Source organism: Fukomys damarensis, unplaced genomic scaffold (assembly GCF_012274545.1).
Source record: "Fukomys damarensis isolate Sample0158 unplaced genomic scaffold, DMR_v1.0_HiC HiC_scaffold_26, whole genome shotgun sequence".
Taxonomy (NCBI): Eukaryota; Metazoa; Chordata; class Mammalia; order Rodentia; family Bathyergidae; genus Fukomys; species Fukomys damarensis.
This window is the reverse complement of record NW_022900938.1, coordinates 18,683,506-18,710,102: the sequence shown is the minus strand read 5'-3', so window position 1 is coordinate 18,710,102 and position 26,597 is coordinate 18,683,506. Positions and strand designations below refer to the sequence as shown.

Here is a 26,597-nt window from a genome sequence, read left to right as displayed (position 1 = left end):
TTCAAGAACTGGTGGTGGGAAAAAAGGAGAAAAAAGATCTGAAAAGGAGAGATAAAGAAAACTGGATATCGGGAAAGCAAAACGGAAACTGACAATGAGAGGTCAGTACACCTTCAGATACCTCAAACAAAACTAGAAACTATCAGCAATCTTTGGGGGCTGCGGCGAGTACAGTTTCTGTGGAATGTTGAAGTGGATTCTGCTCCCCAAAGTGTAAATGGGTTTAAAGAAAGCAGAGGAACCAATGGGCTCCATTTGTTTTAAAAAAATGGTAAAATAAAGCCAAGTTGAGAAGCAATTAAAGATCTCCCTGAGATCCATGAAATAATTTTTAAGGGACAGAAGTTGTTTAGTCTTTAAGAGAGGGATGCTGGTAAACACCCTACAGTGCACAGGAGATGACTGTGTACATCAGTGGAAGAAGAGGAAGAAATTTCCAAGCTTCCCAAAGAGTTGGTACCTGATGGCACAGGTCCCACTGGGATTGGCAGGAGCGGAGTTCTCTGCTTAGAGAGGGTTGCACTGTAGGTAGATGGGGGACAGATCTTCTAAGAAATAGAAATAGAAGAGAAGCAAGGAATGAATGAAAGCTTTCTAGTCAACTTTCCATCAAAATAAATTTCATCATCATCATCATCATGATCACCATATCAACACTATTATAGATCAGATCAGAAATAATAGTTGAAAACAGTGATCATAGGCAGTATCTAAAATATAAATAACCATCACTTAGTTTCAGAGCCTGGAGTTTCAGAGTTCATGAAACAGAAGAAAGATGGAAAACTTCCCAAGATAGCCCCAAATCTCATCTTTTATTCACACAACCTTAAAGAACTTCATTTAGGTAAGTGAGAAACAATATTAAAAAAATTAGCCCTTTTACATATTTATATCAATGCTAGAATAACAGGCAACCCTTGATATGGACCTGAAAATTAATTATAGGAACTTTAGATATCCATTTGTCAAATAGATCAAATGCCAATACGTACTCAAAATACAGCGTGAGGTCTGTTGCTAATATTGACTGCTTTAAAAGCTGCATAAGGTCACTATATTCCTTGGAGGACAAATTAGCGAAGATGTTGTGACCCTGTAATGAGAAAGTAAAAAGTCACAAAAGACATCATTAAATCTTGGTTGTTGATTACATTTTTTTCCTATATTGAAAATTAAAGATCTGGGAACACAATAATCATTTTTAAAAAACTTAATAAAATTTTGTACAAATACAAATAGATTGCCTGGCAAACACTGAGAAGCCAGGAAATGAATTTTTTTAAGGAGGTCCACTGAGTAACAATTTATCACATGCATAGTATTGTCAAAGGAAAAGCTCTGAAAATGTTTGGACTTGTTTTAATATGAATGTTTGAGCCAACAAGTTCCACCTGACTACCCATTTCCTATGGAAGTAGATAGTGGAGAATTTGAAACAACATTTGGGAAGTTTTGTGACCCTACTATAATTTAATTGACATTCTGGAAATTCTTGTCATGGTGTCAAATGACTTACAGGAGAAAAAGCCATTAGACTTGTGCTTTTCAACTGGGAAGAGTCTCAATGGGAACTTATGACTATATCTAGAGACATTTTTGATGGTCACAATTAGGTGGGGGCATTACTGGCATTTAATGGGAAAGGCCAGGGATGCTGGTAAACACCCTACAGTGCACAGGAGGGTCCCACCCAAAGACCTCTCTAGGGTGGGCATGGTGGTGCATGTCTGTAATCCCAGCTCTCTGGAGTCTAAGACAAGTGGATCTCATGAGTTCAAGACTAGTTTAGGCTAAACAGTGAGCTCAAACCAGCCTGAACTACATAGTAAGACCCTGTCTCAAGTAAGCAAGCAAGCAAGCAAGCAAGAAAGAAGGAAAGAAAACCCAAACAAAGAAAGAAACAAATAACAAACCAAAAGTCTCCCTGTCTTAACTTGTCAATGCAGCTGAAGTCAAGAGACTGCACATCAAACTGTTAGGATAAACTTTGATGAAGCATGTGGTAGATTAAATTCAGTATGGTGAATAATTACTGAGTGGCCAGGGCATATGAGGCATTGTTTTTGGCACAGAATAACTTAGTTTTGCCTACATAAAGTTGCAGTTATAAACTTTTTATCCAAACCTATGAAAAATATGTTTGTTTCTTCAAAATTTGTTTGAGCTTCTCTAGGTAGCTTCACTGTCTTTTTTTTTTTTTTTTAAATACAGTGAAAATCCTTCTGTGAAGTGATCAACAATTCACTTACTCTTCTTCTTTAAAAGTCAGATTTTCTTAGCATAAAGTATGAACTTACAAGCATGTGGCCTGAAAAATGGACCTTTTTAAACTGAGTGTTGAGAGCCAGAAGATGGTGGAGTAGGGGCAAATGACTGTCTGATAATAAAGTACGCTCCAGCGAGAGGTAAATTAATTCTTTCAAGGAACCAGAAATATCAATTAGTAAATTCTCCTACCAGGCACCACACAATAATCGGCTCCCCTGAGTTAATTTATCTCACTGGTTGAACCTGCCATTACTAAAGACGAGAGTATATTGGTTCCCCCTGGGACCAAGTCCAGTATTAATAATTTTCAAATGAACTCTTTCAGACCCTTAATTCGGCCATTAGGAAGAAGACAAACAACTAAAGGAATGCTGCACCATAATTCTGCCCAGATCTTTCTGCCTGAGTGTTGCCCCATGGATCAGTCATAAATAGGTATTCTGAGGCCTTTGAAAAAGTGGCCAAAAATTATAGAAAAATAATCAGCTTAGATCCAGGCCTATATTCAGCATCGTCTGGTAAAAGAGATACATCCTTGAAGGGCTGGGGATTTAGCTCAGTGGTTCCCCGGCCTGACTTGCAAGTGCAAGGTTCCAAGTTCGATCCCCAGTACCAAAACAAACAAAAAAATGGAAAAGAAAAGAAATATAGCCCTGAGAAGCAAGGTCAGTAAAAGTTAATGTTTAGACAAAGGGTAAACTAGTCCAAAATTGCTTATTTTGTGAGGGCATGCATTTTAGTACTTTTAAAAGACCTAAGTAGCTAACTCCATTTCCAGTGAGCACACTCACAAAGCTAGCCAGATCTGCTTTAATTTTCCAGGAAAATTAATATGCATCAGGATATTGTTTATATGTCAACTGGCCTTGCACAATGTCTCAGGATTTGGTCCCATGCAGTAAAGCTGAGTCTCCATGAAGTTCTGTTTCTAAGGCTATTTAGAAAAGAAGGGAACGTGGAAATGATGAAAACAACCACAAATGTGGAGAGGAGAGGCCTGGAGGAACCTTCCTCAAGCCATCTAGCCTTTCTGTGCATGGGCACCACAGCAGTCGGAGTGCATGATTCTGTTATCACTGGCCTCTCTGCCACTCCTCAGAGCCCAGAGCTAAGGGGGCCTATGTGTCATGCTCACTCAGAGGGCGTGGGGGTTGTTTCCCTGAGGAAACCTGACATCCTGTTTATAACCCTCGTTATGACAAAGATGGGGCTTTCTGGGGTCAGAGGTGTAAACTCATTGACTTTGCCAGCGCAACAAATACAGTCTGAACCCAAGTTCCTAACTCCTAACCTCTTCCACAGAGCCTGGATAAAATACTGCTTTTCTAGGAAAATTCCAGAGCCACAGATGCCATGAAGCTGGCTTCTGTCCGTTACTGAGAGCCTCACCCTGGGTGCTTCATTCACCATCGAAACTGCATCACCCTTAGCAGGCGTGCCCTGTTCTGCCTGCATTCAGGTTCTGGAGCGGGGACTATCCTTTATGGGGTCGAAGGCTTTCATGATGATGTTGCAAAAGCTTTCTCAACATAGGCTGGAGGAAAAAAACCTCCATATTTAATGATGCTATTCCAGTGAAGCAGGGCCTTAATGATGATAATAATAATAATTAATGGCACAGTTAGAGAACTGACAAATAATGGGGAACAGATGATCCCTTCCTGGCCTTGGGAAAAAAAATCTCTGTACGCCTGCAGAAAATTAAACAGATCCTTTTCTGGCAATTTAAAACTCGGATGCCTCAGCCAGGGTCAGTTATTCGTTTTTGTTTTTCTCTGCAGAAAACTGCAAGTATAAAACCAAACTACTTCCAACTCCTGCACTGCCACAGGAAGCAAAATAAGGCATACGGCCTTAGCCCCGGGTCTTAGGTTTAGCTGCAGTTCAAACTTTTAAACTGGCCCCCACCAGCAATTTTAAATTCTTTTACCTTTTATAGGTTTTGCTATTGTGCAAAATAAATAAAGTGTAACTCTCTCACCAGGTTTTTGCTTCTACCATCTTTTAGAATGGCTTTGGGGTTCACAAAAATGGCAATGTTGGGCCCTTCAGTACTTGGATCAAGTCACTCCCTTTGTGAGCTTCTGTGTCCCTTTAGGAAAATCAGAGGGAAATGTGGCAGCAAGCACTCCATACCCGTTCCCCTGTGAGCGAAACCTCTAAATGAACCATGTCATTATTGGATGAAACCCAGCTCAGTCACCTCAGGAAGAATTTAAACAAGGTCCTCAGCCAGGCATTTTAAAGATTCGTGGAAGCCACCAAGACCCAGTAGCTTGACCTAGGCATGTACTTCCCACTTCTCCATGTCTGCCCGTGGAACTATAAAGAGAGAGAGGTAGGAACCAGACTGGTGGTCTTCTGGCAAGGGGAGGAATGGAGCAGGCTGTACCTCGCTTTGAAGGATCATCACGGCATGGTTAAAATGGTGATGCTCTAAGGTAGCCGAGGTCCCATAGAGTTGGGCAAGCGCGGAGTCACTCCTGAAAGAGGACAAAAGGCAGAGTGAGCAGGACCTTCCCCCAAACCTATTATGGATTGAACTGCTTTTCCTTCTAGCAACGAAGTGTTTTTCAAAGCACAGTCCTTGCCTGTAAGAAATTTATAGTCTATTAAGAAATCTGAGATATAAGCATAAGAAAAAATAACATAACTATAAATACAAATGCATTGCACAATAGTGTTTCTGGTCCAATCTAGGTGCTGTGGGGTGAAAAAAAAAAAGACAATTTCTGGTTCTGAGTAACAGTGTAACTGTCATGAACTAAATCTTCTGTCTTCTGAGTGTCCAGAGCACTCTCATGCCAAATGCATTAGACCCTCTTTAGGAAAACAAACCTGAATATTCTGCAGAATCTACTTTATCTATTTTACTTATGGTGACAACTTTCTGTTAGGTTCCCACAGTCACACTATAACTCACATTGAACTCTGTAGTGCTCCCTGGATTTGGAGGTGCGTCTCAAGGCTGCCTCTACGTAGCAGCTTGGGACAGTTCCTTGGCCTCTTCAAGGCTCAGCTTCCTCATCTGTAACATGATGGTACTATGTACCTTGCCTGTTATTCTTTTTTCTTTTTTTTTTTTTTTTTTGTACCGGGGATCAAACTTGGATTCTTGCGCTTGTGAGGCAGGCAGCAAGCAGAACCACTGAGCTAAATCCCCGGCCCCATACCTTGCCTGTTATTAATGAGATTGCAATAAAATCTTTTAAAGTATCTATCACAGTGCCTGGCCTGGAGAAGATTTCAGCCTATGTTATTAATTAATAGTCAAGACACATATGGATACTTCCATTTAAAATCAATAAGATATTAATAGATATGTGCTGGGATTTCTTTGAGTTACAGGTAAATTCTGTTTACATGGAACAACCCATCCCTCAACAATGTCAGGTCACTAAAGTGTTAATTTAAAATTTCCAGGAACATCTGTTTCCAGCTTCCTTTCTGGAAAGAATCAGACCATGTTGAGAATCAAGAGAGACCCAGAGAATCCCACAGATTTAAGTCCCGAGGTCTGGGGATTTAGCTCAGGGACTCCTTGCCTGCTTAGCAGTCGCAAGGACCTGAGTTCCATTTCCGGTACCAAGAACAAACAAACAAACAAACCCCCCAAAAGTCCTGGGATTCAGGCTGAGGACATATCCAGGTCTCTGTATTCTCCTGTTCATTGCAGGTGGGTCTGGACATGGAAAGGACAATTTGGCCTTCAACTGTAAATGCTGGAGTCCTACTAGTGCAGTAAGAAGGGAAAAGATGACATATGAATGTAATATGTGGAATTTCTGTCCCACGCTACTCTTCACCGGTGTGAAGCAGCCCAAGGCTGTAGTCAGAAGACTGCGATCCTTGGAAAGACTCAGAGCTCACCACATACTGAAAGGCTGGTTAGGGTTATCAGGGATTACAATGAAGCTAAGTGAGGAGGGTATGGGATTTTAATCAGTGTTATTTTTAAAAATAGTGCCTTACCTAATATCAACTAATAAGTAATAAATAAAAATTGGCCAGACCAGCCTTAGTGATGACTTAATAGTTAATGCTAGTTACTCTACATCGTACATAGAGTTCATTTCTACAAAAATACATGTTTCACACATTGTGTCTTGGCCAGTGAAATTCTGACCACCTGGCATGGAGTAGATGCTTTTAAGAATATTAGTTGTTTAGTGAATAAGCTTCTAGTCGTATGCCTGGAGACTAGTTAAATTGAAAGGTCGACAGTATAAATATGCCTTTCATGCACTAAGAAATATATCAACCACCTACTGTGCTATTTTTCATGTAGTCCTGATGACAACTACAAAATAGGAAGTATTATTTTCTCATTTTACACACCAGAGAAAGCTCAGAGAAGTTATACAACTTTTTTAAGGTCACACAGCCAGCGAGTATCAATCTAGATTTAAATCCAAGTTTGGAAGCTTCTTATTACCTCAGAAGAATGATAATTATAACAAACCTTTCTGATGTTTGATTCTCCATTTTTATTGAGCTGGTTGTCAGCAGTGAAAGAAGATTTTAAAATTTAACTCAGAATTCTACTAGTGTAAGTGCTGACACAGTCTCAGGTTCCCACAACCTCAGGTTCTTTTCTACCAACCAGCCATGCTCGAATACAATTCACTCACTCGTGGGAATCCTGATAACACAGTTCGTGATGAGAGTCTGGAGAGACAAGATGCAGAATTGTTATCTCTTCCTTTATTTGCACTGGTTTAGTAGAACCCGTGAGAGTTAAATCAGTTAGATGATCACGAGTCACTTTAAATTTTCTTTGTTCAGGATGAATAAGGAGATTTTTTCCCCTTCAACCAGGGGACACCTTATAACAAGCACTGTTATGCTTCCCCTGCCATCTTCTCTCCCTCTCTGTGGCTTCAGAACTGTTGTGCTTCTTCAGGACTCTTGGGGTAAAGTTTATGTAAAAGCAGGCATGTGACTGTCCATGGTTTAAGCAGCTTCCTCATCAGATTCCCTCTTTGTTGCCTTCAGTAATTCCATTCTACACGGCCTGCCCTTTCACAATACTGCATTAGTCACAGGAAATTGGCAAGTTTTGTCATGGAAATAGACTAATGCTACGAAAGCGGAGGAAAACATTGCTTTCCACCCACCCACCCACCCACCCACCCATCCATCCATCCACCCATCCATTCATTCAATCCAACCAAAAAGCATCAGTGACCATTGCGCTAGACCCCTGTGGAAGACAAAGATACCTCAGACTTGGATCTTACTTCCAGGAAGCTCACAGCCCCTTATAATTGTGTTGGGGAGGATTTCTGACCAGTCTTACATTAAAAATGCTTACATTTCCATAAGCTAGGTGCCACTATGGACATCCAGAGAATGGAGTGTGGGGCTTACTCTGAGTTTTCTACAGTAAAATCATTTAAGCAGGAGCATTTCCATTTCTGTATGGATCACTCGTGTAAACTATTAGGTTTTGCTCCTGTCTGAATTTCTTTTTTTTTGTTTTTCTTGGTACTGGGGATCAAACTCGGGACCTTGAGCTTGTGGGGTAGGCAGTGGAACCACTGAGCTAAATCCCCGGACCTCCTGTCTGCATTTCTAATACGTCCAAATCTCTTGGTGCCTTCTGTCAGGCTAAGGCTCACTGACAGGGCTGCTTATACCTATTATTATGTACTGCGAACTTCCTAGGACCACCGGGAAGGAGCAAAATCCACAGCTGTAAAACCTGACACAATTAGAAAAAAGTAAGACCTATCTGGTAGAATAAGCCTTATTGAAAAGTATTCTACAGAGCACTGGTTCCTTGGAATGCCACAAGGAATAAATGGCAAAAATTCAAAGGGTTCCATGGTCAAACAAGTTTGGGAAATGTTGGCTTTAAAAATTTAAACTGTTTATTTTAAGATTTTTCCAGAGGCTTTAATATGTGTAAATGTGCATTGAAACTCTGTCGGAGGGGAACTAAACATGAAGCATTCACCCTTAACTGATCACAAAACTATTTTTTAAAGAAGCTGTGTCTTTCTTGAAATATAGTTTGTGTAAAGGTCTACTTCTGTTTTATTTCACATAAAATAAGAAAAGAAAACCACCAAAACTAAATGATAACAAACTAATCACATATGGAAAATAGTGATTTTAATACAACACCTCATTTTAATTGTCTATAGCTAATATATGCATCAGATAAGTGGTTTTTGAGGCACAGGTACTGTGTTTGTGTAAGTATGATTATGGATAGGTAAGGTGTGTTTATGGGGAGTGGAAACCTAGTGCATTTATATATGTAGGTATTCATGATGAGTATTGTCTTGATCATCCAAAACACTAGTTTGTCTTTTTTGAACAGGCGATGTACCGAGGAGAAACTTGTTAAAAAGAAAAGTCAAAGTGAAGATTTCTTTCTGCAGGCATTCAGTGATTTGCTCAGGCACAGATCCTTGTACAACCCTCAGCACAGAGATTGAAATGACCTTCATAACTTCCCTCGATGTGCATGTTCTTTGGGAAAAAAGACTTAATGGCAGAGTATGGACCTGGCTTAACGGAGGCTTTAGGAAGGAAAACTGTGAGAGGTAATTAGGAAATGGAGAATTGTTGGGAGGTGGTGAGGAATGGGATTAGGCTGTCATGGCAGATTAATGTGCCCCAGTATTTCACTTCTGGGACCTGGCTGAAAGCGACAAGATAGGTTTTCATTCCCAAGAAATGAGGATAAGAGATTATGCTAGAAATGAATAGAAGAAGTCTCCTCAGAGAATATACTACAGAGCTGCTCGGTGCTGATATTTAATCATCAGGGGCAGCTGTAATAGAGGAGGGGATGAGTGGGGAACATTGTCCCTGGAGAAAATGCGAGAGGTGTGAAAGAGCGGTTTTAAAGCATTGTGGTACTCTTGCCCTCTCTGCCTACTGATCATTCACTACACGTACTCAAATACTCACAAATTAAGAATAAAATATGAAAACGCAAAGGTTCACTCATCAGAAAGGCTAAGAGTATAAATCAAATTGTGCTTTAACTAAAGTCACACTTTTTATTATAGAGGCATTTTGCATTTTATATAGTAATTTGTCCCTTGCTAAATGTCTCCTGTTTCTTTATAGCCTTATATATGAAAAAAGGTAGCATATGCTTTGGCACATAATAATTGGTGCCTTTAAATTCCATTTCCAAAACACTTAAAAGGGTGGAAATAGACTGACTACTTTAGGAAAAGGGATTATTTGCTATACTTCTTGATTTCTTCCACAATGCTTAGCACAGGGCCTTGAACTCAATTACTAGGAATAAAAAAGGAGAAAGGAGTTTCTTCCTCGGGACTTTCTAAACAATAGTAAACTCACTGAATGAATCTAAATCCAATCAATAAGAGTAAGTTCCTTCACTGTGATATAAAAAATGTCACATTCAGGATTTATTGTCAAAGGAAATCTTAGGTTAGGTAGTCCTGCCATTGTGTTCTAAGTTCAAAAGTGACTCCATTAGGTAGATGCAGGGCTACAGACATCCCGTGAGCTGGTAAAATGTGTACAAGGTCAGTCACCTTGAGGAAACACACAGTACCATATTGGAGCAGGCCAATTTGATCACGTGACATGAGGATGAAAAAAGAAAATGAAATCCAGTATCAGTGACTTGATTAATGTTTATCTCTTATGTATAGAAGTTGTTTAGTATTATACACATGACTGGGGATTTTGGGACCTCAGTCCTCATTTTTGTAAAATTAAGACATTGAACAATATGACTACTTAGGTTTAGTTCAATTCTGCTATTTTTAGGGGTCCACATGTTGAATTGTCAAAATGTAGTTTAGTTTTCTAGAGCTCACATATCCAGCAAGACAGCCAATAAACTCGAAACTCAAAGGTCCAAAATAGCTGTCACAAAGTCATGGAAGGAGTATGATACAGTTATTAAAAATGGCTTTTGGTGCAAACTCTGCTCTATCACATGCTAGGTAGATGAATCTAAGCAAATTACTTACCTCCCCGAGGCTCAGTTACTTCTGTGAAATAGAGACAAAAATATCTATAGAAATTTGGTGAGGGCTTATGACACAGCAAAGTATAAGTAAATTATAGTTTTCATTGTCCCTGTGATTGTTGCAAAAAACAAACAAAAATATGAAGTACCACCATCTTTTCTAAGAAGAGGTTTGGGTAAGTGGTACTAGGAATGCTAAGGGAACTCAAGTGTCACAAGTGTGGCCAAGTCTCCTGGAAATAAGAGCAGCCATCGGAGAACTTGGGACCAAGCTTGCTTTTTCTATCTTTTTCTTGGGTTACAGTCTTTCCTTTTGGTTTCTCTCTGATTATCAGCTTCATTCTTCTCTCTTCTCTGTAAACTGGCCATCTTGTTTTTTTCCATCCATTTAGGATATGGTCACAATAGCTTTCCCAAAATAGCAGCACCTGCTCCCAAGTCTGTGTGGACCTGCAGCTATGATTGAGCTAAAAGACTCAATAACACGGTAATCCAACTCCACAGACCCAGGCATTCAGATTCAATTGGCCCAATTTTGATGGGGTGTGGACTCTTGGTCCAAACAGTGGAGGGGTCCATTAGCAAGAAGAGCTGCTTCTTCCAGTGTGATATGCACAGGCACTCTGGAAGAGGAAGAGGTTGTTCCTATCCAACTATGACTACTGTACATTCGCCTCTTAGAAAGAACCCACAAGGTGCTCACCCTGGGTTTACAGACACATTCTGGTATGTTTATTTCTTCTTTAGGCAGAAGTGGTAAAAGGGTGAGGGACTGGAGAGAGAATGATAAAGGGAGATATACTGACAATGGTCTCATTGGAGTAGAAGAGACAGGAATCCTAAAAAATACGTGACTTAAAATAAGATAAGAACTTAAAATAAGGAACTCTCAGACACTGTAATGAAAACCTGTATGGTTTACAATTCAGGGTCCTCTAGATCTTTAGTACAGCCTCAAAGCTATGTGTTTAAGGGTTTCTTTTACAATAACCTGTAAAAAATTACATCTATTTAATAGATCAGAAAAGTCTATTGAAAAACAAATATTAAAATATGATAAAAATCTCATTTATTCATTCATTAGACATTTACTGCATACTTATTATGTTCCTGCTGCTCTTTAGTTGCAGCTACTAATGGAAAGGGAGAGACATCTATAAGCTAACAAGTAAAATAGAGTGAGGTGCACTCTTTTGAAGAAGAATAGCCAGGCATTATGAAAGCATAAAAAATTGACAAGGGAAATGACCTGATCAGCTTTGGAATTTCAAAGAGTATTCTGGAGTGCCAAGCAGAATGAAGGAGAGTTGGGCTGTTTGTGGCAGCGACCCAAGAGAGAGGCAAAAAAACAATAGGTAACATAAGAATACAGAGGAGGAGCTGACTCCAGGGGAGTCTCAGGGAGGCTGAGTGACCTGCGGATTTCGGTTGGGTCCATTCACTGGGATGGAGGTAAGAGACAGAGGGACATGCGAGTCGGGAGAGACTGAGAATGAGATGATTGTGGGAGTCCCATCAGGAGGAATCCCTTAAGCACCAGGATAAGTGCCTGGAAATAAGGTGCAAATTATGGTTCAAAGAAATGTATTTGGGGCTTACGAGCAGGTAGGTGGAAGCTCCACAGGAAGGGCCAGGGAAAGAAAGAGAAAATCAAGAGACATTAGCAGTGAAGGACAGGCAGCAGGAAAGGCTTTGAAGTACCTGAGAGGGAAGGCTACAGAGGTAGATGAAAATCCCTTATTAGAAAATAGAAGAGAGGTACAAAGGAGGGAAGAATAAAGACAAGAAGAGAAAAGAGAAAAGGACAATAAAAGGGTCCAACAGCTTTGAGAGAAGGGGCCTGTGGTGACATCACTGGGCAGTTTTTCTGGTGAGAAAAACCTGGAAGCCATGTGGAAGGGCAGGAGTCGTGGGTCGTGAAGACAACTAACCCAAACAACACTCTAGGAAGCCTAACCGAGAAGGAAGTACAACAGAAGCTAGAGAGAAGGGGATAAAGCGGAACTTTCCAAGATGAGGGAGGACTGTTCATATTAACAGGACGCAGAGTGCCGAGAGAGAGTGGCCAGTAGACACAGGGGAGACAGAGGGAGACTGACGGCACAAGGACCCAAGGGAGAGCACAGGAAGGGATGAGAAGGGAGGGGTGGTCAGCCTCCGATGGGGAAGGACAGCGCTTTTGCTGAGACAGAACGCAGGAGGAAAGGATGGGGATGGATAGGTAAGTTTGTAGGTGGCAGGGGAGGAAATTGAGAGAGTTCTCGATTGATGGCCTCAATTTTCTCGGTGAAGTAGGAGGCGAGGTGATCTGCTGACTGTGTGGGGGAGGTGGGTTAGGAAGGGAGAACATTTGGTGCCTGAAACTGCCTAAGAGCGATGGGGGACAGAGCTGGCTGGGGACACAGAAAGATTAGTAAGGAGTACTGGGCCCTCAGCCGAGTTGGAAGAATATATATTGGATGTGTCTAAAACTCTCACAACTGTGACATTGTCTCCCAAAGCCTTTACTAGCCTAGGCAGAGGAGCAAGAAATTGAATTGTTAGTCTGAGCCAGGGCTGAGTTTTTGTAGAACAGATGTCACAGAAACTTAAGAATGTTGAGAAATTATAGCGTATTGGGTATTGAGAAGAGAAGGGTGAAGGGCTGGACAAGAGGATGCAGGACAGATAAAAGAAGACATAAAACCAAGATTCATCTGCTAGACCAGGAGCATACGTAAGGGCTCAGGGCTCCAGTGTCTCAATGGGGTAGCTATTTAGGGAACAGAGAGAGAGATAAGCTGAGAGAAGCCTGTTAACAAACAGCAAGCCACTGAAACTTTAGATAATAGAAGATGACTTGGAAGACCTTGCATTCAGTCATTTTAAAGTTAATTTTATCTCTTTTTTGAAGCCTTCCCTCACTTCCAAACCCTACAGCTTTTCTTTCCATCTTCAGACCTCCTGTATCGTTTTGTTTACAGATTGGTAGTGAAAAGAATGTTAAAATGGGACCCTCAATATAAAGGGTCCAGAGATTGGAGATTTGGTCATATTTTCAGTTTCCTGAGTTCTGGGGCCTTAGCCACCGGGCACTGACTATCTTGACCAGTACAACTTGCTTGGAGACAGATTATTCTATCCATGGACTATGTGCAGGGCAAACTGTCGGCTATTCATAAATTACTGTATTTATGAAATTCTTTTATCTGCTTTCCACCTTTCCATGGGAGGAGGGATGAGAAGACACTAGGCCGTTACATGGGGCTTTACTTCACTCCAGTTCATATATTATCCATCATCAAAAGGATCTTGGAAGACATTTTCCTTCATCAAAAATCTAAGACTGCTTTTATTGGAGTAACCTGAAAACCAGATTTGAGAGCAGCAGGTCCCAAAAGCTTGTTATGGCCTGAAGGCAAATATTCTGGGAGGAAAATATAGGCCCTTTAAAATCTGAGCTCTGTTATCTGACTGAGGTCAACAGAGACAGACCAAATCAACAAGCATGACATGAAGGGCAAATTTGCAATTAAAAGAAGAACGGGGAATTATAAAGATGGATGGGCCCTGTGTCATGCACACCCAAGCCTGCATGGCCTTGGCCTCCAGTGCCAGAAATTAATGCTTTACTCTTTAGCACTCGTCACCTTTGGCTTTGAACAGAAAGACAAATGCATTAAAATAACAACAATTAGAACACTTACTTAGCTTGGAAGGCATTGTTGGTTCCCCTGTGGTCGAGGTCATGACACAGGCATCCCACAATCACAGCTAAAATTTCCACCTCCGTCAGAATCTCTTGAAACCCAGCAGTCTGGGAAGAAGGGGAAAAATGGCAACAGTCACTCCAGGGGCAGGGAGGACGGATAAAGTTAGCCAGCTGAGCAACAATCAACTCTGTTTTCATACCCACATCATTTAAGGAAATGATTAACTGCTACTGTCTTGGACGACAGTAAGTTGAGTGGTCAGTTGCGTGGCTGAAGGTCCCCACAGTGATTAATTAGCTGGCTGTCACAGTGGTCCACACTGCCAAACCAGGACAAAGTTCAGACTATTTTTGTTCTCTTTTTAAGAGAGGAGGCTGTATATCCGGATCCAGGGAGAGTTCGGCAAAAGCCCAGAGCAAAGTACATTTTCCTGTTGTACGATTTAGTGATGAGCATCAATGTGTAAGTGGTAGGGGGATTGGAAGAGATTGTGAATTTTGAACTGCATGCTGTAGCCACTCAAATGAAAGCAGGCAGAAGAAAAGAAAGCCTTTATATCAAATGGAATACCTTAGAAGTACTCAAATTGTTCCATGACGGCTTTCTAGAACTTATCTTTTAAATAACTTAATTCATATTAGGCTGGTGAACAAATGAAATGCATGCAGGCATTAAGGTAGTGAGTGTCTTGGAAAGTAGAATTTTGAAGAGGATTAGGCAACCCAGGAGGAAGATCACATGGAATATCCATTGCTTGGAGTTCTTTTTTCTGATCCTGGTAGCTTTGCTGTTGAAACATGTAAGTGTGATGTGATTTTTTTTTTTGGAAGCAGTTTCATATAATTATGAAGCAAGAGCAGCAATGATTCTTTGGTTCCTGCTGGTCATTTCATTAGTTTAGAAGAGGAAGTGCACCTCAGGGAAAGGAGGTCTATGCATTTTCTTGAACCAAGGCCTTATTCTCCCTTTTACTAAGTCTTCCATTTCATTACTTATTAAAATCTTTATCAGAGGGCAGGAGGAGGATCCAACTGCTTCACTTTTCATGCTTTTTTTTTTTCCTTTCAAATTTATGCTCACTGATGAATACATGAAAGATACATCTCTTAGTGCAATGAAAACTTTCTTCTTTAGTTGGCTGTGCTTTTATGGCAGAGATAACTGAATAACAGGATCCTGTGGTAGTAGTTTTTATTTTTGAAAATTGACTTGAATCTTTTGCTACATTCAGAATTACATATAGTTTCATTTGCACAGCAAACGGAAATGTTAACAAATTGTGTGGGAGTAGGAAATAGTCTTGTCAAACCTTGTGTGTGCCTCATTTTAAAATTTGGAGTTGGCTGTTGGTTTTTCTATGTTCAATTTATTTCAGTTAAAATATTACCTGCAATCAAATCACACTAAGAGACTTACAAGCAGTAACCAGTAGTTCCTCATCTTTTCCCTTTCCTGACTGTCAAAGGTAATCAGTTCCATTTTTAAAGCGTAAACTGGTATGTTCCCATCACATTTATTTATAACATGCACACATTATTAGCACTTAGTTATTCATCGAATACTTATACAGTCCTTCTTATGTACCCAACCATTGTCCCAAGAGCTTTCAGCTGTTTAATTTATTAAATTCTTATAATGGTGCTATAAAGTAGGTATTATTGTTATCCCCAGTTACAGAGGAGGAAACTGACTAATAGAGTGGTCACCTCCAATGCCCAAGGGCTCAAAGCTACTTAGCAGGAGGCTGAGAGGGGCACACTCCCAGGGTACCTCTGCCAGAGTTGGAGGATGTCTGGCAGCAGGTGAGAGTGAATTCCTGCACTTCCCCTCCACCTCCCCAATAATCCATACACAGAGCTTTCCTGATGCTCAGCTGGTAAATACCACTTACTGCTGAGCCAACTCATAAGCAATGACTGTTTCTTACAGAAATACTTTCACTTTCTGGAGTTAGGGTTCCCCCCAGATATTCAAGTCTTCTCACATCCCACACACCTCTGTAAAACGTCTCTTAAAATACTTTTAAAGAGGGCCACAAAGGTCACACTTGATTTGATGCTTTGTGTCCTGGGGGAAGCTTGATCCAGCTTCCTGACCATCACTCAGGGCTTCTTGTTTCTTCTCCTGGGGGTGACTTCCTGTCTCCTGCATCCCATGTCTTTCTCCTTCCTCAGTTTCTCCTTTCTTAAGAAGCATATCTTTCTTTTTTTTTTAAATTCATCACGTTTATTTGTACATTTTAGGTATACAGTTTGATGACATTCATCAATGGGGATTTGTGCTTTTACATGATATACCTTGGTTCTGATTTTTTTCCCCATTTCCCTGTCCTCTCTTCAGCCCCCTCAATCCCTCCACATTTACAAAGACTTTGTTTCCATTTTTTCATTTTCTCATATTTTTTCCTTTCCTTTCATTCATTCACCTATTCTTTTGTCTTTCCCGTTCCCCTCTAGACCTTTTCTTCCTATTTCACATTATGTATTATATATTTTTATCCTTATTTACAGTTTCTCATACCACATGTATTTGGTATTTACACGTGTGTCCTATTTATTTCACTTAAGAGTATGGCTTCAATGTGCATCCATTTAGCAATAAATGTCTCTATCTTCCTCATGCTTTATGGCTGAGTAGTACTCCATTTTATTTTTAAAAAACCCACATCTTCTTTATCCAGTCTGCAGTTTATGGGCAATTGGGCTGTTTCCAAGTTATAGCTATTACAAACCGCAGAAGTACATCTTTTCAGTGGCTTCATGAGAAAGGATATTATTTTTAATAGGGAGTGGGAGTGGGGAAGTCGATTGTTCTGGTAGATTTGCATAACTGAAAAAGGCCCCTTTATTTTTGTACTTGTTAGTTTGCCTAACAATTCTAGGTTCAAATAATTTCACTTAGAATTTTGAAGCACTGGCTCACTGTGTTTAGCTTCCTGAGTTGCCTTTGAGAAGAATACACAATTATACCATTCTTATTCCTAATACTTTGAATGCGACTTGATTTTCTTTCTTTTAGAACCTCCTCTAGTGATTCAACATATCACATTGTTTTGAATTGTTTCCAATTCAGATTGCATGGTAAACCCAATCTTTGCTTCTTCAATACAATATTTTTCTAGTTTTTTTGTTATGTTTATTTTTCTTTCAGTATTTGTTTGTGCTATTCTTTTTTCTCTCTCATTGAGTTTATTGGTACATTTTAGGTAGACAGTACAGTTACATTCATCGTTAGGATCTTGTACCTTTACATGACAGGTCTTGGTTCTCATTATTGCATGGTAAACCCAATCTTTGCTTCTTCAATACAATATTTTTCTAGTTTTTTTGTTATGTTTATTTTTCTTTCAGTATTTGTTTGTGCTATTCTTTTTTCTCTCTCATTGAGTTTATTGGTACATTTTAGGTAGACAGTACAGTTACATTCATCGTTAGGATCTTGTACCTTTACATGACAGGTCTTGGTTCTCATTTTTTCCCCTTGTCCCTGCCCTCCCCCCACCCCCTCCTCCCTTCCCTATTTCCAAACACTTTATTTCCATTTTTTCATTTTCTCATATTTATTTTTCTTTTCCCTATCCTTCCCACTTCCCCTACTGTTCGTGCTATTTGAATGGAACTCCAATTGGAGGAATGTTGTACTTCTTGTATTGATTTTCTTTCCCTTTTCTTATACAGTTGTTTCCTCTTTATAAGCATTTTTTCCTTTTTTTTTTTTTTTTTTTTTTTTTTATTGTACCAGGGATTGAACTGGGGTCCTTGCGCTTGCGAGGCAGGTGGCAGAACCACTGAGCGAAATCCCCAGCCCCCTGCTCTTTTTTAAGCAGCATGCTATCCTTCTACCATTAATGCATTATCCTTATCTTTCTAAAGTTATTAATAACATTTTTTTCCTGATTTTTGTGCTTCCTCCTTGAATTGTCTGTTTCCTCTGACCAACTTTTCTGTGTTTCCCTCAAATGTCTGGCAATCTTTAGCAAATTATGCATATTTAAGACTACTCATATTACTCTTGAAAGTTTATCAAGCAATCAGTAGTTAATACAGTACTATGAAAGTGTTTTAAACAATGGTGCTGCACTGCAATTTAGATATAGCTGGTGCCTGTAGATTGCTGGGCCTCACTACAAGTGACCAGGTGGCCAGCTGGCCTTTTACTAGACATCCCCAAATGTCAGTATCTAAACTCACTTTCTCTGGACTCTTCAATCTGTTTCCTGGAGATGGTGTAAATATAAGTGTTGGGACTGAGAAGAGAGAGATATGGCTACCGACCTAGAGGATTGTAGATTTTCATTTAATGCTGTCATTTTCAATGTGTACCTCACCCTAACTTTCCTTTTGCTGGTGTCCTCAAGTCTAGGATTGTTTCCCCAGCAAATACTCTGGTCACTGCACATTGGTCACCTGCCCCGTTTTGGTGGTATCTGAGACCCTTTCTAGGTTATGAGGGGTACTGTTTCTTATGTGTGGCCTGTCTTCCACCTTCTCAGACCTGAGGGGACTTGGGATGGACCTTGCTCATCTCTGCTAAGTTACGAACCATCCTCTCTCCATTTTCTCCCTTTTACTGTTATGGGCCCATGAAAGCGAAAATTTATGTGCGTTTCTGTTCTTGGTATTATATGGTGGTAATTTTTGAAAGGAGAAGGGGATATAAATATGTTTTCCTGTTATATCTGTCATGTTAAAACAGTTAAGTTAGCTTTGTTGGGTTTGGCCTTGCTAATGCTAGGTAAATTCTGAAAGTTTATTAAGTAATCAGTAGTTATTATTGCATAATGAAAATAAGTATTTTAAACAATGAGACTACAAGATATATATTACACACATATATAATATATAAAACACTATATATATATATATATACACACACACACATATTTGCCTGTGAAAATACTATTGACTAGAACAGATGAGCCAGAACTGTAAGAATGGGTACATTACTAAAACACTATACTTTGACCAGAATTGGTTAGAAGTTAAAAATCAAGCATCACCTAATAGATTCAAGATAAACAGTCCAAATCACCTTTAAGCCATTAGTGCCCATTCATTATATATTACAATGAAGCTAATTTTGTTGCAATTTCCTACACAATTTTTTCCCTGGAAATCTAGCATTTGGCTCTTCAATTATTTATATCATAGACAGTTTTGAGAATTCAATAGAAGTTATGCAATCTCTTTCTAAAATCTTTTACACAACTTTATAGATTATTCAAAGACCAAAGAACCCATCTCTGCATCCTGGGACTAAAGATTCCCTGAAGCACAACATACACAGTCACACAAAACGTATTTACCTCTCTTGACTGTGATACCTGAGTTACTGAAGCAGCACCTATCACTTGACTGTGATATAAAGCAGCCCGGTAAATGGTTTCTGAGAGTCATCAGGCTGAAAAGTGTCCACCTGCCACTGAGCGGCCATTTGGCCTCCCCCCACTCCATCTAGCTGTTTCTGGCCCTATCCATCCAGACCTCTTATTGAGCAGAAACGACAGCTGCTTGCTGAAGAAAATATACCTTCAAAAGAAAACAGAGAGGCAGCAGAGGTATATTTTAATGCACTTATCACAGTCTTGACTCTAGTTCATTATTTTATTTTCAAATAAAATTATGGCTTTTCTGCCTTTCACCCAGTAATTGTGAGTTTTACTGACTTTGATGTTACTATATCTTCTCGCCTGTAGTCCCTCATGGTTTGTGTCGGAAATGTAAGCAGTGAATACAATACACCTAGGTAGAAGACAGTCAAAGAATAGAGACCTAGATTCTAGGGCACCCTCTTCAGAAAAGCCTGCGACTTCCCTCTGAGCAGCCCCCAGAGATGGCCACTCACTGGGCTGAAACGTTAGTTGATGTGACCCTCCCTCCAGCATACAGTGACTAGGACTCCACCCAGACCAGAAGGGCTGACCTTAGGGTCTTTGAGAGTATCAATTCATTTTCATCATCGGCGAACACAAAATTCAAGCTAGTTAGCATGCACCCCCATTTCCAAGCTGAGCCTGTATAATACTACAGCCTGTATAATACTAACAACTGGAGGAATAGCATCAGAGAAAAGTGACTGTCGCTTTGTGGCTTTGTACCAGAGGTACAAAAATAGCAGGCACAAGGTCAACACTAGACGGTGCTATGGGAGATTTGTTCACTTAATAAATGTTATTAAGCATCCATTATGTATCAAGCAATTGGAATATCTGAGGAAAGAGGCTTGGGATAACACTAGCAAAAGTTAACACTTCTGTAGTGTTTAGTATATGCCAGGCACTTTCCTAAATACCTTGAATTCATTAATCCACTTAAGAACTCTCTGAGGTAGATACTGTTCTTGTTTTACCATTTTACAGATGAGAATATTGAGGCATCAGGTTACATGGCTACAAAGTTATAGGCGTGGCAGTACAGCCCAGGCAACACGGCTCACAAATCTGTTCTTATCTACTGTGCTGCACAGCCTCTAATAGGAGGGCACATGTGTAGCTGTGCAGCCTTTAAACACTCTCAGGAGGATAGTGTGTTAGGTAGTAGGACTTTAAAGAATCACTTGGATGCTTTATTCCATGAAGTATATTATACTTGAATAAGAAGTGTTAGGTTGATACAGTAGAGCCATTGGGCCTTTCTAGTCCAAACATAGGTCTGGTGCATCGGATGCAGAAGATGTACCTGATAATAAACAAATAGTGTTGTAAGATGAAGTTAGAGAGAAAAGAAAGGTGCAACTGTTTGTATAAAATATCAAAATTTTGGGCTCACTTTGGTAGTACATAAGCTAAAATATTACAGCTTTATGAAATGTCTAAATATATGTATAGGACAAAGGCTATCAAGATGTATATCACAATGTTATCAGTCATGGAATCATAGGTGAGTTTTGCTTTATGTCCTACATGTCTTTTTTTTTTTTTTAGTACTGGGGGATTGAACTGGGGACCTTGTGCTTGTGAGGCAGGTGGTGGTACTACTGAGCTAAATCCCCTGCCCCTGAATGTCTATCTGAATGTCTATTTTTTATTCATTAAAATTTATATACTTTGTGTGTATATATCTGTAAACTTTGTTTTAAGAACAAACCTACACTTAAGCTGTCCTAGCTTGGAATAAAATAGTGACATTCTGAGAGGCATCCAAGCATTTATTCAGTGAGCAAATACTGATTAAGCACTTACTTTGTTCCAGACACCAGGAATAAAGCAACAGAGAAGATGGCCCCAGTCACATACAGAGCCAGCCAGAACAGTGGCAGAGTGCCCTTTTCTATTGAGAGACCATCACAGAACTGCTTGCTCCCTTGTGGAAGAGAGTAATGGTCCAGGTACTGTCCTCTCGCGCTTGGTGTCTGGAAAAGGTGCATCAGGGACTGCAACCTTTTGTCCTACAGCAGCCCTGGCAAAGGAATCTGAAAGCAATGCTAGAAATTCTGCCCTCATATTTTCTTGAATCTAAATATCGGAGATACTGAATCATGATGGGTTTCCTGAGGAGGTCATCACGTTGAGTCTCCAATCTGATGGCAGACCAAGAGGAAGGGAATCTATCAGAAATTCCTAATGTTTGCAGAAATCCCAAATTGAAGGTTCTTGGCTGTGAAGGCCAAGACATTGGACATTGACGTCCAGAGCCTGGAAGAGCCTAAGGGGGTTGACTAAGATTGAGAGGCAGCATGATGGTTTCTGGAGATCTTCTTTCTGTCATTCTTTTCTTTCTTTTGGATAAGAGGAGCACTGCATAGCCCCTCCGGGGTTTGAAAGAGATGATTCTCTCAAGGAAGTGCCTCCTGTAGAAGCAGCTTGAATTTGGAGGTGTTATGAACTATGGGCTCAAAGGCAATACTCATGTAGAAAGCATTTAATTTCTGGTATGCAGAGTATTTTAGGGTCATCATCTGGAGTCTTTCTTTGGTACATTATTAAAATCAAATTTACTTCAGCCAAAGAGTAATCTTTGAAGGCTGTATTGTACATACCACATATGACACTTTCATATCTTCTAAATAAGATACCCCAATTTCAATGGTGATGGCTGGTACAGTTCTGCCTGCCCATCTCTAATATGAGGGGTCTGTCTGTGAAACTTAGATCTCCTAACAGAGACTGACAGTCCTACAAGGAGGGTGCTTTTAATTTTGCCCCCACCCTGATTTAGCACATATCCCAGTCACAGGTAGATCAGGCTGGTAAAAAATTGTTGGGCTCCACATGTGCATTTGTAGCTAGCCGAGCACACTTATTTTGTGGATTGTATCCTATGGGATTTTCAATACATAAGCCCAAGATGCAGGTAGATGAATATCAAACTATTCCATATGCTGTGAGGCAAGGCTTTTAGGCAGAGGATTTGTTTCTCAAGCTTTAGAATAGAAGCCAACTTCAGTTGCCTATCAAGAGTGCTTAAGAATAAATGGATATTACTTGATGCCACAATCCATCTTTAAAAACACTTACCTTTGGCACTCAGAAATAATGTGTGATGAAAGCACAAGGGAAGAAGGGCAGGTGTCAACCACAATCCTCTATGGAGGGGTAAAACTCAACCAGACAAATGATAGCATCTACATTTAGTGGTCACACCACCTTGAAGTTTACAGTGGTGTTTGGCTGCCAATATCTGGGTCTGCTGAGCTGAAAAAGAGGTAGTTCAGCCCTCTTTTGAGGTTCAGAGACCAGAACTTTTCCAGCTGTTAAGGGACCACCATCCAGAACCAATAAGTTTACACATCTCCTATACCAGAGCTTGTAACACAACACTAACTGAGTTTGTCTAATTATCCCTGGAAGTGGGATAGTTTCGATCAAATTTGCTTCTCTTTATTCTCAAGATGAATGTAGATTTGGCATCAATAAAATATTGATTTCTCTACAGTGATCCTTTCCTTACTAAGCTCACAGGAGTTGGGAAGACTTCAAGTGCCTTTCTGTTATAACCAAGAGCCTCTGAAGGCACTTGCCTTCAAATTGTCAGATCTAAGGCATGTTAGGGGCATATAATGACCTTAACCTCAAATAATGTTGCAAGTGCATAACCAGCTCTATTTGCTACAGTTATGCATGTTGAACAAATGTTTGATGCATAAATGAAAAACATTAGGTTGATTTTATACAATTATAGTTGCTTTTATCCCCTTCCAAGATTTAATTCTTAAGCTAATAGTATAATTAATATAAATATATTTGAAAGTTAAAAGCAAAGAAAAATAGAAGACTATAATGAGTGCCATGTATTTATTGCCTAACCAAGAGGAGTTCACATTTTGTCAGTCTTGTTTTATCTGTCTCTTCACATACTGTTTCATTCGTTTTGTTGGCTGGACTGCTTCAAAGCAAACCTCTGGCATCTCTCACCACATTATTTCATTCTCAGGGAGTCATGATATGATCAAATAATAATTGGTCACTATATCTCTGTTCTCACATTTTGATAAGATACACACAAAGATATACAAATGGTATAAGAAAAAATTTCAGACTATATGCAGTAATCAGAATTGAGAATTATGTGTCAATTAAAAATGAAGTAAAACTTAAAAAAGACGAGAAAATTGAGGTTTATATTTTAATTTAGATAGTATCAATAAACATAGCTGTATGTAGCACATGTACTCCATTTTATTTCTTTATTTATTTATTCATTCATTTATGGTCCTGGGGATCAAACCCAGGATCTTGCACTTGTGAGTCAGGCAGAGGCACCACTGAGCTAAATCCCCGGCCCTGTACTCCATTTAAAAGAAGAAAATGTATCATATTCTTAAGGACTTAGCTTTCAACACTAAGAATGTATATATATGGTGTGTGTTTTATGATTTTATTTGAGGACAAGGGCAACACGTTTTGTCTATGTTTAGAAAAAGTTTGTATTTTGTTTATGAAAAAATTACTAGTACCTCAACAAAATAGGACACATGGCTTGTGAGCACAGAAATGAGTCAAATCACTTGGTGCACTTTAACTACGCAGAAAGACAGATCTCTCAGTGTGATGAGAAGCCAGGTCGATGAATTTCAGTAACATGAAGCCTCCTTAAAGCTTACCCCAATTTTTATTAGCCATTGTTGCACCAAGATCAAACATGAGACCCGTGAAAAATTAAAACTTTTTAATGCTCCCAATTTAACAACCTTAGATGATAGATTTCAGTCCCAAGAAAATGTCACCAGGAAATCACACACCGCGGAGAATGGATACTGTGAGAAACACCATGGCTTTGCTGCTGGGTCTCTCTGACCTGCAGGATTCAGCTGGCATCATACAACACAAAGCAACGGATTAAGCAGTTTACCAGCATAGTGAAAATATCAAGAATAAATTCATTTTAATAAAAAATCCTCTATTGTCAGTAGGTAGCCTAACCCCCAAACCACATACATTTCCTTGCAAACCTGTGTCCACAAACAAAAGCTTATGCTTTTCCTGTAACGCCAGACATGATCATGTTCGTACACTTTTACATGTCCTAAGAAAAATACCCAGCTTGGGCTGATGGTGTGAGAGAATTTATTTTCACGAGAAAGGGAATGACCCATAACTCATGCATGGCAGCGCTTAAAGTGAGTTATGGAGGTTACTCTCCTGTGAGAGGAAATGGATTGGATTATCCTGCCCAATTGTATGTTTGGTTATTAGCACACCAGGTTCTTAATTATGTGTGGCTTTGCCTTTTTTAATGAAATAAATGTGGATAAAGGGAATGTCAGCTAGAAACACGAAGTGCCTAATTGAGTTTCTGAAATGTAGGTAGAGAGAATAAAAATAAGAACCTTCTTACTTGATTAAAAGATAGGATTCTTAAGTATAATTCACATATAGTATTCAAATCAATTAGCCCTATAAGTATAATGTCCACTGCTGATATTCTGCAAAAACATTAAATAATCACTCCTTTCCTAAGTAGAAATTTACCATGTTTTCAGTTACAGCTACAGGAAGATCAAAGAACTAGTTTTTCTAACATGCAGATTTTATTGTATTATTATAATAATGCTTCCATGTATTATTTTAAAGTAAACATGACTACTTACTATTTATATTGACAAGAAAATGCAATGCAAAAATTATGTTTGATGATTATAAATATCATTATTATAATAAGACATCTAGATCTCTTTGTACCTCCAATTTCATAATTTGCAAAGAAATTTTATTTCTGCTGAGAATAAAATTTTGGTTTTGATTGAAAATGTTTTATTTAAAAACTCAGTTCTGTCCTTTCGGAGGGGAAAAAAGAATTCCAACTGTTCTTTTATAATTTCCTTCCAGAAGAAATTTTCTACCTCAAAAATCAAGGACTTTTCTAACTGCAGACTGCACATGGCACATTATCCTACGCTGGTGAATAGGCTGGATTTTCTCCCTAACAGTCCCTTCTGCTACCTAGTTTGAATTATCAATAAAACGGCTTGGCTTATCTCTGAGAATAACCTTGTTAACAATACAAATGTGGACTTAAACACACTACCTCTACATTTAAGATTTAAGCAGCCCCCAGTAAATGTCAGGGGGTGTCAATGTGTTTGCTGTGATACTTGGTTATTATTAGTGTTTAACTGCAATTCCCCACCAGCGCCATGCCACCAGCACCGCCATAAATTTTAATGTGATCACGTGCTCTTTGCTTTTCATATCCAGTGAATTCTGCAAGATCATAATATTCCCTATGAACCCTTGCTGAACCTTAGTGTGATATGAAAGCAGAACAAGATTTCTAGCAGTGATAGTTGTTCATCATTTTATTGTTTTTGTTTTTAAATAACTGAACACGGAGCAACATGGTTCCTTGAATAATATTACCCTAAACTAAATCCACTCATTCAGTTAATCTTTATCGAGCCCCTACAGGATGCAGGGCATGGCCCAAAGGGCTAATGAGTACATTTATGTGATAGTAAAGAATGCTGACTCTTAAGGACCCCCCCATCACCACTGGAAAATCTGTCAGAGCTCATATATCATTTATAAAACTGAAAAATGTCTTTGCAACCCTAGCACTATTACATGCCCTTTATCTTACAGAATACAAACAAAAAGCACAGTCCTTTTCTATATCTTGTCTACATCATGAATATAAGAAATGTGTCTATCATCTTTCCTTATGGATGTGCTTGAGGGAATATTCCTTCTACATGTGCCTAGAAATAAAGAAAATTTGTACAGCTCATTGATCCGGTTTGTATTCACTTTAATTACAAATAATAACTGGCACTATCTACTGTATTTATCACAGGAATTAAAAGTTTGATAAGTTTTAACTACCTAAATAGCTATTTAAAGACAAAGGAAAACACTGAAGTTCTCATAAGATAAAAGTGAAATTGCAGGCCAGATACATGGAACAAATCAGTAAGCTGCCAATATGATTCTCAGTGAACTAAATGTCCATCATTTTATGCCAAATTGCCTGTCCTACAATTTTAATTTCTAAAGAGATAAAAATTGCTTTTTTACTGAGATATGAGCCTGAGTGCTTCTGCAAAATGTAATTCTGAGACAATAAATTTATTTCCATGTGTGGCAAGAGTTGAAGGTTAGGAAGCTGGTATATATATTTATAATTTTCTTGTCTTGTTCATGGTGCCAAACTTTTTACTCAGCAGTGACACACAACTCTGCATCTTTCTCTGCCCAGAGACAATGGGCTTAGGAAAATAGGCAATCACAT

At 39.3% G+C, this 26,597-nt stretch overlaps 1 protein-coding gene across 5 annotated transcripts in view; it reads right to left on the bottom strand.

Moving 5' to 3' along the window:
• The window catches only part of LOC104850230 (dual 3',5'-cyclic-AMP and -GMP phosphodiesterase 11A), a 355,951-nt gene that overhangs the window by 68,255 nt on the left and 261,099 nt on the right, over positions 1-26,597 (bottom strand). For all 5 annotated transcript variants that reach the window (XM_010607069.3, XM_010607064.3, XM_010607068.3 and 2 more), the window contains 3 exons: positions 13,927-14,036; positions 4,664-4,754; positions 996-1,096 (listed from right to left, as the gene is read on the bottom strand). In XM_010607069.3, coding sequence (XP_010605371.1) covers positions 996-1,096; positions 4,664-4,754; positions 13,927-14,036 — 302 coding nt within the window. The remainder of the gene's footprint in view (positions 1-995; positions 1,097-4,663; positions 4,755-13,926; positions 14,037-26,597) is intronic.